Source organism: Gymnoscopelus microlampas, assembly GCF_963454915.1.
Source record: "Gymnoscopelus microlampas genome assembly, chromosome: 6".
Classification (NCBI taxonomy): Eukaryota; Metazoa; Chordata; class Actinopteri; order Myctophiformes; family Myctophidae; genus Gymnoscopelus; species Gymnoscopelus microlampas.
In genome coordinates this window covers 12,897,613-12,910,321 of record NC_139943.1, presented here as the reverse complement: position 1 = coordinate 12,910,321, position 12,709 = coordinate 12,897,613, and the positions used below count along the sequence as shown (strand labels likewise).

The 12,709-nt window shown below is 41.7% G+C and overlaps 1 protein-coding gene across 2 annotated transcripts; it reads right to left on the bottom strand.

The window, feature by feature from the left end:
* Positions 1-905: 905 nt before the first annotated feature.
* Positions 906-11,551, bottom strand: gxylt1a (glucoside xylosyltransferase 1a). 2 transcript variants are annotated; one of them, XM_084060138.1, is made up of 8 exons: positions 11,273-11,551; positions 9,797-9,895; positions 7,776-7,959; positions 7,438-7,569; positions 6,748-6,999; positions 5,871-5,994; positions 4,653-4,825; positions 906-1,075 (listed from the first exon to the last, which is right to left on the bottom strand). In XM_084060138.1, exons 1-8 carry the CDS (start codon positions 11,473-11,475, stop codon positions 917-919), a joined length of 1,326 nt encoding a protein of 441 aa, XP_083916264.1. In that variant the 5' UTR covers positions 11,476-11,551; the 3' UTR covers positions 906-916. The 2 variants fall into 2 exon arrangements, with proteins under 2 accessions (XP_083916264.1, XP_083916265.1); XM_084060139.1 differs by lacking the exon at positions 9,797-9,895.
* Between the last annotated feature and the right edge of the window lie 1,158 nt (positions 11,552-12,709).

Genomic DNA, 12,709 nt, shown 5'->3' with positions numbered 1-12,709 from the left:
AGCTCTGAGGCCCCCCTAGGGGTCCCGGACCCCCTGTTGAAGACCCCTGTTCTACACAAAAAAAGAGACCTGATTGTCAGGACCAAAGTACCCTTGTTGTCGGACGGGAAGTTCCGATTCTCTGCAAGACAAAGTGTTTTCAGTGCTTTACCCCCCCATTATGAGGGGGCATTTGTCACCTGATTTTCAGTTCATGGACGTATACGTACCATACGTATCAAAATATATCTGTGTTTAGCGTTAGACGGATTGTTCTTTCCCTGGAGAACATTTAGCAAAACAATTCTGACGTTAAGTTGCAATGTCTTTGTAAACAAAATACAGATCAACGACGTAATGCTCAGCTGTCCTCCTCGGTGACACCTATATACTGTACTGAATGTCACCAAGCTTATCGTCCCTTTGGCGGGGTCTTAACATCCAGGTCTTCATTTCTGGAGTGATATATAAGTCATTGAAAATGGAGTGGTACTGATGTATTGGAGCGGTGGGTCCTCCACGGACCCCCTGGGTTCTTTGGGGTTGTTCCAAATGGACCCTATCAGGTCCGTAACTCTGAGAGTGTACAAATGGAACCTTCCATTGGTCAGTGGTGGAAAGTAACTAAGTACATTTACTTAAGTACTGTACTTAAGCGCAATTTTGAGGTATTTGTACTTTACTGGAGTATTTACAATTTCCGACACTTTGACTTCTACTCCACTACATTTCAGAGGCAAATATTGTACTTTTATCCACTACAATTATTTGAAAACTAGTTACTAATTACTTTTCAGGTATAAATTATGATATTATGAAACATACATGAACCACTTTAGCCCTATTTTATACATAGGCTATTTGAAAATAGCAGATCTACAAGCTCACAACGCGTCGCACCGCGACGCGTTGTGAGCTTGATATTAGAGGGATAATATCATCTCCGTGCAGCGTCTTGCTCGACAGACCTGACGCTGTGCTCTAACCTCTTGGTAAACAGGTGGCTGGCTCTCCCACAGTAGGTATGGGCCGTGTCCCGCAGCCTGGCTTCCAGCGGCAGAAGCAGGGAATTCATCATGTCCTCGCCAAATGGGTGCTGTGATAAGAAAATAAAATGGAAAGAAATCACACGAAAACCACAAACCGTTACCAAAGCGACATTTGTCATTGTCAGCCTCAGCACAATATCATTGTGCAGTGTTTGATTCGGATCAGTCGAGTTCTGGGTGTGTTCGGATAATGAATATCAATTACACATCAAAAGAGGAGAATGGACTTAATACGGCGTGACGGCTTTGCTGAAAAACTACAGCTGAAGCGTCGGAGATATGCTTGATGATGATGGCATGATTTGTTATGTAAATGTCACCCAAGTCAATGGCGAGGAATGAAATCCAACACAGATGCTTAATGTTACAGACAGAGGCACTTTAGACAAGTTCATGAATAAAGCAGCAAGCTTTTATTATTATTATTATTATTATTATCATTTTTACTTTCTAAAGGCTGCACCCCTACTTTTACTGCCCTCATAGTAAATAGGAGCAAATCACTGTTTTTTACGACGTCTCCTTTAATTCCTGATTGGCCGAGCATTAGGTCACCCAAAGCACACTTTTCTTTATTATGTTCCATACACAACAGCGGGGCAATAAAGCACCATTAACCGTCTCCCATCGATTTTTATGTGGATGCTGGGTGGTGCGTTGTCCGCAACGCCATGGCGTCTCAACATAGCATCAGCACTAAACATTTTACAACTCTGCTGTGGGCTTGGCTGGGTAATGATGGGAACCTTTATTGCGCGCTCCTCTTGCTTGCTGGGATAGCCGGTCCAGAGAGACTGACCGACTAAGGAGCTCTTAGTATAGGCGAGAAATTAGAGTTTCTCGTAATATTGCTTATTGCTCTAGGTTTCACGACCGCTGCCCTCAAAGGACTGATATGGGATATATGGGATTCACTCTTACTTCCTATATAGCAGGCCCACCGAGAATGAAGCAAGAGCAAAATGGCTGCCGTGTGAATATGGTCAATTCCCAGTCAGCTACTGGGTGTGGACATTTTAAAAGAATAAGTGCACAAAGCTGTATGTATAAAGGTAATATCTGTTTATTACAGTCGTTCTCAAAGTCGGGTACGGTAAACATCAAAATCAGTTCTAATTCTTTAACCCTATTTTAGACTTTGGCTATTCGAAAAGAGCGTTGCGATGCCATTTCGTAAAAATTAAGAATAATTTTGAAAACCTTTTAACAGCACAAATCTTCTCTTATGGGGGTCCCTGGCTCAAAACCTTTTCCGATGGGCTTCTGTGGCCAGATACATGAAATGTTTGTGAACCACTGGTTTACTAAAGGCAACAACAAACGGCGCTTTCACCTTGATTAGCCATGAATCTTGATGAAAGATTCGGAGAGACTGGACCGTTATGTATGGACCGCTTTGGACAGCGTACGAACGTGGGACTGTTTATCCTGTCTGAGAGACGGATGGCGGCGGGTGGGCCCAGGCCCCCATAATGAAGGCTGCTCGTTTACTTAATGGCAGAGAACATTGCCTGTGCTGATAGTGGCCAGTCTGGGGGCCCTGCCTGTGGCGGTAATGGATGGAGATCAGCTAATGAACCTCACTCTCTCCCTCTCTCTCTCGCCAACATGCCGACCGGAGTTCTGAAATCAACAGCGGTGGATCGAAGGTGGGCCGCCAGACAGTCCAGCAGTGCAGTCAGAGAGGGTGTTTCCCCACATGCCGCCGTCCTCCTCCTAGCCTCACGTTGATGGATAGGAGGCGTCGGCTAGAAGAGTAATGCTTTAAACATCACACACACACCGTCTGGACTCAGTACACTGGACAGAGTAGAGCGAGAGAGAGAGGCTTACAATCGACTTAAGGGGCGAGCCAAGGCAGAACGACAGGAAAGTTAACTGGACTATCGATTAAGCATTTTCAGTCAGGTGAGCTCCATAATATTGAAGCAGCGGCCTGGAGTGCCCCTGATGATGTAATTGAGTCCCACGATTCGGTCTAATCGGGGAATCGCAGCGCGAGGCGTTGTTGAACATTTGTAACTCAAATCTTTGCATCTGGGGGGGTCCCTGTAACAAAATATTTTGAGATGGGGGTCCGCCACCAAATACATATAATTTTGGGGGTACTTGACATGAAAAAGTTTGAGAACCACTGATATAGCAGCAACATACGGTTTTCAGAAAACTGTTTAGGATTTAGAAGGCATTTGTCGATGCGTTCCGCGATTGAATGGATTAATGTATTTTTGAAGCATACCCGTGAAAATACATAGAACAGGAGTACAGGGATTAAAGCAAAAACTAATCTCACAACTTAAAATGTGTTTGTTTGGCCAAGTCCTAATCTGTGCGTATGTGAAACAGCGTGAAAGCAGTCCTTCACACTAGCGCTGTGTTTCCTAAATAATTATCACAATATGTAGAATTATGTTTATTCTAAACCTATGTCCCTGCTGTTCTACATACAGCCAACCAGTTGAAGAAATGATAGATTGGGGCTTTAACATTTGCCTTTATGAAATACCCAAGACCATTAGGTGTTTATCCCATTGAGACCTGAAGCCGGTTATACATGTCTCCTAAATCTCAACAGTTTTCTGAAAAACATATGTTTCTATATCAGAGGTGCTCAATCTTTTTCATGTCAAGGACCCCCAAAATTATATGTATTTGGCCGTGGACCCCCATCAAAATATTTTGTTCCAGGGGGACCCCCAGAAGCAAAGATCTTAGTTAAAAATGTTCGCTTTAAAAATATATATATTCAAAGATTTGCACACATTTTCAAGATTTTTCAAAAATAGCAGATCTACAAGCTCGTAGTGCGGCACTCGGTGCCGCGCTATGAGCTTGTATATCTGCTATTTTTGAATAGCCCAAAGTGTAAAATAATGCTTTTTAGCTCAAATCTAAAAATGACACAGTTCCAGGTCTTAATGGGTTAACATACGTCTGAATCATTTTTTTTTTTGCCACAGCACTCGCTGGATCCAGGTTTGACACAAGCCACACAATTTGGACAGGTGTGATGTCACCCACCGGCCGCCAATCGGAGCCTCACTAAAGGCATGCATTGGTCAAATTCTGGGGAATAAAATGTGTAGCGAGGATTATTATTATTAATAATTACATGAATAGGACTGCAGGGGCATGCCACATTGGCATAATGGCATATTCATCGACCCTTGCATACTAAATTGGGGCAAAGACAGAGCTCAGCCCAGCAAAGACAATTTCTTTTGGGGGGGGACACTTGAATAATTGAACAGAGATTGTTTATTCATTGTTTATTCGTGTCGGGTGCTAGTACATCGGCTATTTTAACTAGCCTAAACTTTTTTAACTTTTTGCCTATAATGACTTGGATTTATATAGCGCCTTCCAAAAACCCAAGGAGGCTTTACATTAAAAAAATAAACAAACTAATTGCCAAAATCCTGAGTGTCTCTTCAGTGTGGACTTGAAAGAGTCCAATGTTGGCGCCTGGCGAATCTCCATGGGGAGAGAGTTCCAGAGGGTTGGGGCTGCCACACTAAAGCTCTATCGTCGAGGGTCCAATACGTAGATTTAATTAAATTATCAATTATTTTTTTTATAATCTATTAAATTGATTAGTTCGATTAACTGTTGCACATCCTATACCTTTTGAATGGCCTCGTAGACGGCCCGGAACGCTGGCTGCTTGTCGTCATGGTAAACACCTCTGTTACCGTGCAGAATGAACACGCCTTCTTGCTCCGCTTGGTGACAGTTGCTGCCATAGATGCAGTGGTCAGGACGGTAGTTCCACTGACAGGGGAACACATATAGGCTCTCTGCATGACAATGACAAGACAGGGAGGGTGGTTGAATGTTTATTTTAAAAAGAAACACAAAAAAAACACATCAGCAAGCATGTGTCAGCCAACACAACCCGTTATAGACTGGGACATTTTGACGAGTGAATGTACAAAAAAAAAAAAAACAGTGCAGTGCTGGATTCTAAACGATCGAAATAAAACCTCATTAAAGGGCTGCCAACACTGGAAGGAACTTAGGCGGCCTAACCTGAATCCTATTATTCTATTGTGAGGAGGACATTTGAAAATGTGACATAAAACTTCCCCTATGGGTTCCGTGTTTCCAAAAGACAAAAACTCTGCTAGCCTATATAAAGACGCGAATGCTCTCTGCCAGATAACACCTTTCACATACTGTAGGCTGGCAGAGTTTTCTTTTTTTCTTGAAGCACTGAACACATTGGGAAGATTTATGTCACCCTGTCAAATGTCCTCCTCACAAAAGAAACGTAGGATTCAAGTGCAAATGCACAAATCAGCGAACTGAGCCTTTAACCCTTTAAGAGCGGGAACGCATCTGTGTCATTTTAAGATTTCTTTGGATATTCAAAAATAGCAGATCTACAAGCTCATAGCGCGGCACCGAGTGCCGCGCTATGAGCTTGTAGATCTGCTATTTATGTATCTTTATCGTGAAAATTTGTGCAAATCTTTGAATGTACTACATTTTAACTCAAATCTTTGCTTCTGGGGGTCCCTGGACCTCAAAATACATATCATTTTGGGGGTCCTTGACATGATAAATGATTGAGAACCACTGATATTATAGCAACATAAGTAAAAAAAAAAGTTCACTTTAAAAAAGAAATACATATATTCAAAGGTTTGCACACTTTTTCAAAAAGAAATAGCAGATCTACAAGCTCATAGCGCGGCACCGAGTGCCGCGCTATGAGCTTGTATATCTGCTATTTTTGAATAGCCAAAGAAATCTAAAAATGACACAGATGCGTTCCCGTTCTTAATGGGTTAACATCAACCATCCACAATAACAAGGGTTGTCCAGGTAATACATACATACCCGGGTTATGGTGGAATATGATGTTGAGCAGGTCCTGGTCACCCCAGGTGATGTTGAGCTTATACTTCTGGAGCAGGGGCATCAGCATCTCCTCCCACCGTAGTGGAACTGATGTCATGTCGTTCTGAGAAGACCAGTAATAAGCAGAGAGCATTTGTTGTTATCTCAGGTTTTTTGTTTCTTTGTTTGTTTTGTAAATGTTCAGCCGGAGCTCGAAGTAGCCACATCATTGAGAGGACAGACACTTTTTTCACCCATTAAAACAATTGGCTTTTTTGCTGTCAAAATAAGAACGGTCGTTCACAGTATTCATAAAGGAATGACAACAGTGACCTCCATTGGTCAATGCTGGTGGTACAGGTAGTGAAATGATCCTTAACTGTTCAATACTCAACCATGTTGAATTGTAGATTAGCCAGCATGAAACACTACAATATAAACATTATCATTAAGGTCTAGTGCTACATTAAAAGGTAGGGTAAGTGATATATTTTTGTTAAAAAAGGTTGAAGTACTATATTCTGAGATTAATCATTGCTACAGAGCGTTTGTTCGGTCACAGGGGTCTCTCCAGCTCTTTAGTAAACAGAATATAGTACATTTTCAGGTAGGTGACAAAATGTAAGTCAATCAGGAGAGAGCACTGAAAATGCATTTTCTGTTAAATAAAGCGCTGGAGAGACATGGAGAATCCTTTTACTGAACAAACACTCTATAGCAATGAGTACTATCAGAATATAGAGCTATTTAACATTTATTTTAACCAAAGTAAATCACTTATTCTACCTTTAACCTTTGCACAAACTCAGTTTTTATTTTATTGCACCCACAATAACTACAATAACTACATAAGCCTCTCACTACACTTTCCTGTTACCTTAAAATGTTTGTCCCTGATACGCGTCATGTTCATCAGCATGACCCCTGAGTTGACGCCCGTCTTGCCATAGTAGGGGTGACGGGCGAAGCGGTTGTACCAGGCAATGCGTGGCTCCTCGTGTTCCGGAGCCATGGCGGCCAAGTGGGTGGAATTGAAGTGGTCGAGGAAGGCCCACATTCTGTCCACAGGCTGCAGGAAAAGAATGTCCGTGTCCACATACAGCAAAGAATCCACGTCCTTCAGGATCAGCTGGGAATCAGAGATAACATACAGTACTTAAAAAAGTAGTTTATCACGTGTATGAAGACTAAAGTGCTTCAGCAGGCATAGGATGTAGAAATTAAATCACTTGGGGGTGTTAAGACTAATTTATGCTTTGGCGGAAAAGTGTAGTGCGACAAAGTCACTTGACAATAATGATCCATTTATTGCGGTGACACTTTTTACATTGAAAATATGTTGTTTTTGTTGATGTATCATGATGACACTGATCGCATGATACTATTCTGCCGAAGCATAAATGAAACCTAACAGCATACCTGGTTGAATAGCTGTATAATGTTAACTGCTCAGTGTTCATTTATACGTTTGTAACTCCGAGAGAGTTTACATTTTGTACACTCAGCATGTTAAATTGACACTGAGGTCTTTACGGTGTAAGCATGGATGATGCAAACACACACTTACCGGTAAGAAGAGTCTCTGCGAGGCACACGGTTTGAAGAGCCTCTTCCACTCCTTGGCATTGTCGGTGGGGAAAGTGATGGGATAGGTTGTGAAGTTAAACCTGGGATGGACAAATGTTGGCCAGGAGACGAGCTTAAAGAAATGACAAAAAAAAGGGTCAGGTTTTAGTAACATAAAGTAAGTGTGTGTGTGCTGTATATCTAATTTCATTCTTTTAAATGCAGTGCTTGTTTCTTTGCCTGTGGGTGCCCCCAGCAGGCAATCATAAATCACTGTGACAAATGCCTGCAATTCTGGAAAACAAATCACCACACATAACATTACGTCCACACACTCACAGCATCCCTGAAGCTGGCATGCAGATGGTCCTCTGCAAAGATATGGAAGTGCAGTGGCTTTACGCTGAAAAGAACTGCAGACTTCAGCATGGTGAGGGTCTCCTCCAGCCTGGATCCACAGGCAACCACAGCCAGGTGCATGGTCTTATCTCTACTGGCCTCTGCAGCAGAGACCAGACTCTTTCTAAAGAGACAGCAAGAGACACATTATTCATTAGACTGTCTCAGTAACCCAATGCCTAGATTCTGTCAAGAGATGAATGAAGCAACCCAATGCCTAGATTCTGTCAAGAGATGAATGAAGACGAGTCAAGTTATGACGAATGTGTCAGCCGTTTCAGCCCACTGGTACTCAGACCCGCAGGATCAGAAGTAGGGCTATATCAAAACTATATTAAAAGCCCATATATAGAACCAATAATAATCTTGCTCATGTAGGTTCATTGAATAACCGAGAAGCAGGGTTATTATTATTTATTTTTTATTTTTTTATTAACGAATCGACATGAGAACATTCTAAGAAATTGTTTTTATAATAGACTAAATGGATTAGTCTGATTGACCACAATTTACAACAGCTCTGGGACTGGGTTCATTTTAACATCTACGTTGGCTTTTGTGTGTACCCAAGACAGTTTTTAAGTTGCTTGATTCAATATTTAGATATTTGATATTCATTTTATCAGGCACACACACCGCTCCTATATGAACCCATTAAACTTCATTTTAACCATGTTTGAAAACTCATTGAAAACACACTTCTGGTGACTGATATTGTCCTTCTAATGTGTGAGGGGTAAAATAAAATAAATGAAAAGAGTAATTGAAAATCAGCCCCACTCACACATCAGGACAATATCAGTCACCAGAAGCAGGGAATAGGGACGCGTGTTGTCACTTTCAATGGGTCTAACATGCTTAAAATGGAGTTTGAAGTTCAATGGGTTTACATAGTGGTTTATTTGGGAAGCGTGTCAATATCAAATATTTAAATACTGAATGAAGCAACTTAAAAAAACGGTCTGGGGTGCACCCGGTGCACACAAAAGCCTGAGTAGATGTTAAAAAATTACTCCAGAAGTGAATTAAAGTGAAATATCATTTTAACCCTGTATCCGGGTAGCTCAGTCGGTAGAGCACTCGCCACAAGGTCATGGGTTTGATCCTGGGCACTGCCAACATAGCGGTGTTATTATGGATCCCACGCCAGCTCCAGGCAAACCCCGCTGTGAGCCTGTGATTGGTAAGTAGTCGCTGTGATTGACAGTTCTCGTTTTTGCAACTATGCCTAAACTTAACCTTAACCTCAGTAAAACTATGCCTAAACCTAACCCTAACCTCAGTAAAACTATGCCTAAACCTAACCCTAACCTCAGTAAAACTATGCCTAAACCTAACCCTAACCTCAGTAAAACTATGCCTGCCAGGGACCAATCAGACAGGTAAGGCGGGTCTATATCCTGAAGCGTAGGTGGAATCCATAATCACGCAACACAGTGTGGGTGCAGCAAGTTATACGGTAACTACTGGGAGCTGATGGGAGGTGTTGCGCTCCACATCAGCAATCCATCTCCCAGCCGTGTAGTGTAGAGCATTGTAATGGGGATAGACGGCCACGTTCTCGGCTGACAGTGACAATAAGCCTCTACAACCCTACACCGTCACTTACTGTATTATTATTATTATTACAAAATACAAAAATGTCCAATCTACACGCTCACAACACGTGGGTTTGTAGATCTTGATTTGATTCGACTTGTAGATATTGATTTGAAGTCGTATCGCCCAGCCCTAATCAGAAGTGCCATTAGGCATTATATAACAATGTAATACCGGTATAATGCAGACAAAATGCTGTGTAATGTTGTTGTTATATGTTGAGTAACGCTTTATGACAGATCATAGTACTACTCTACTATCTGGACTGAACATAGGAAATAGGTGAGAGGTGTAATAGGCTTGTTGACCGTTACCATCATTAGTAGTTAGTAGAGGCCATTGGAACCATTAATCAGTCATACCTAAGCGATGATTCCAATAAGCAGTTCACTCCACAAACATCAGCAGGCAGTCTGAGTCTCCAATAGGGATTCCAGTAAGATACTGACACTGACTTACACCTGACAGGATGAGAGCATATGATCAGTGTTGCCATGTCCGCTTACGCGACTATGGGCTTGTTTTTCTGCAAAGTTGCTTGTAAATATTGGTGGTTGCGTTTTCTTTGGCTTCTTTCAAGTGCAGTTGCTTATTTGGGCTTTTTTTAGCTGTTTAATGTATTTGTCCGCGGCCCCTTATCTGAAAATATTTTGTGCCAGAGATCCCATATAAGATTTGTGTAAAATGTTCCAAAATATTTCACTTTTTTTCTCCAAGATAAAAAAAAAAAGAAGAAGAAAGATAATAGGTTTAAAGTGCTCTTGGTCTATGTCGCTTCTTTTGGGCTTGTTTTCATAAACCCAGGATGCTTATTTCTCTGGCAAAATCTGGCAACACTGCATATGATCTGCATGTAGCCGTGCGTCAGAAACTGCTTTGATGTTTTAAGATCTGTCTTGATGTTAATAACAGTTCACAGTTAACAGATGGTGGCGCTTCTTAATCCAGGGCAGGCATGAGGCTAATCTAGCCGAGAAATTAGTATGATTACCGTCCGTAACCAATTAGTTAACTGATTATCGCCACTAAAACTAAAGCATTTTGTCAGTGACAAATAGATGACATAGCAACCAAATACTTCAATTATAGCGTTAGCTTGTTAGCTAACATAGCTATGGCATATAAAGTAAGTAACTGATGCTTATCCCTGTCGTATTAGCCATGGATCACACAACGGTCGTCTGTCACGACAGTCATGGATGAACTTCAACGTGGTGTTTGCACTTTCTCCATTTACGGCCCGTACATCTACATAAACGTAGATATATAAAATATAAAATGCTTACCCCATGGCCACGGATGTTACTATTATGTACGGGCCCTCAGAAGTACCTATATGTACCGTATTCTTCAATAAAAGGTATTTTAATCCGATCGGTGGCCATTTTCTCATAGTTATAATGTATCAGAATGCAATACACCTCCCAACCGATAGTGTCGCGTAGTTGAAAGCATATGGCACAAATAAGGAGAAAATGGCCACCGATCGGATTAAAATGCTTTGTATTGAACAATAAGGAATGTACAGGTACTTCTGAGGACCCGTACATAATTGTAACATCCGTGGCCATGCGGTAAGCACTTTATATTTGAAATCTGAACGTTCATGTAGATGTACGGACCTTAAATGGAGAAAAAGCAAACACCAGGTTGAAGTTCATCCATGATTGTCATATGACTGTCATGTTAGTTTCAGGGCTAATAAGTAACTGATGCTTAGCCCTGTCGTGGATTAGACCTAACAGCAGGGGTGCACAAGTGCAGTAGTAATTACTGAAATATCAAAGTTTCAATCTAAACAAATTGCGAACGAACCAGAACTATAATCATCATGTTACCCTGTCTGTTGGTCCCCAACCAGGCCTGCCACAGCCACTCCACCGCCCTGTTTCCTGAGCTGGTGGCCGGCGCCAGGGTCGCTCCTCCTGGGTGTCCATTCCTCGGTTCCCTCCAAGCTGGAGGCCAGCTGACTGAACACATACAGCAGGGAGAAGAACGCGAGGACCATGCACAGCAGAAAGGCATGGAGGTAGCATCGCATTTTGCGTTAAACGCTTATGGAGCTAAAGTTCAACATGTTTTGACACTTTAGCTGTCACAGTCTAGCTTTCCTGAGTTTCCCCTCCCAAGCTCAGCTGCTCTGTTTACAATCCTCAGCCCCGCCCACTTCGTGCTTACTACAGTTGCGGGTAGAGTTGCAAGACAAGGTGGGTGCACTTGTTCAACCAGTTCGCAGAATGGATACACTATACAGGATAGGTGGGCACTAGGGGGGACATCTGGGCACCTCGATGCAAAATTGGCTATTTTGTCCAAAATGATTTTTATATCTGAAAAATGGCCATTGTCGAATGTTTAAGTATGTTCTCATCATGTATAGCAGGGGTCTTCAACCTTTTCAGGCCAAGGACCCCCTAGTTGAGAGAGAGATGAAGCAGGGACCCCCTCTATATTGTATTAAATTTTGTTTCAGATTAAACTTTTTTTGTTTACTTGGTACTGCTCTTTTTTCCCCTCTACACCTATACCTCTTTGCCAAAAATAGCCGATCTACAAGCTCACAACGCCTCGCGCTGATCTGCTATTTTTGGCTAAGGTTCTGCTCAGAAAAGGGATGCTAGGGTTCAAGTGGTTATTAAAGGTAAAAAAAAATCATATCACACAAAGATTTGGCGGACCCCCTGTAGTAACTCTGAGGACCCCCTAGGGGTCCCGGACCCCCTGTTGAAGACCCCTGAATTTACTTACTAATACATTTTCCAAATATTTTATTTTTCAACATTTTGGAAAAAATAGCCAATTTAACACGAGGTGCTCACCCATCCTGTAGTTACCCGCAGAATAGTCTTGCGTGGCCAGACTGTTGCCTCCGATAAATTTTAAATGTTTCCGGTCATAGATTATGGCGAGACTACCCGCAGAATAATGTAATGTAAAGCAGTGGTTCTTGAAAGAATGTCCATTCAGATCATAGTTTTCACTATCTCAATTGTTAAGTACCATTTTCATAATAATTCTGTACCAAAATGTAATCAAACTAAAATCCTCACTTTTGGGGGTCCCTGGCATAGAATCTGGGTCCTTAACATGACATTCAAGAACCATTTTGTCATGTGAAACTCAGCAAGGTATCATTTAATTGCTAATTATTAACCACTTAAGCCCTATATACTTATGACAAATGGAGAAAATAGCTGATGTACAAGCTCACAACGCATAATATTGCAACATGTTGTGAGCTTTTAGATCTGCTACTTTCACTATTTGTAAAAACA

Bases quoted from the DNA above. Each gene is read 5' to 3' on its own strand.
- gxylt1a (XM_084060138.1), bottom strand. From the start codon at position 11,475: ATGCGATGCTACCTCCATGCCTTTCTGCTGTGCATGGTCCTCGCGTTC. The intron at 5,995-6,747 runs GTAACAGGAAAG...TGGTCTTCTCAG, and splicing joins TCAGGGACAAACATTTTAAG to AACGACATGACATCAGTTCC. The intron at 1,076-4,652 runs GTATAGGATGTG...TTCTTATCACAG, and splicing joins TCTACGAGGCCATTCAAAAG to CACCCATTTGGCGAGGACAT.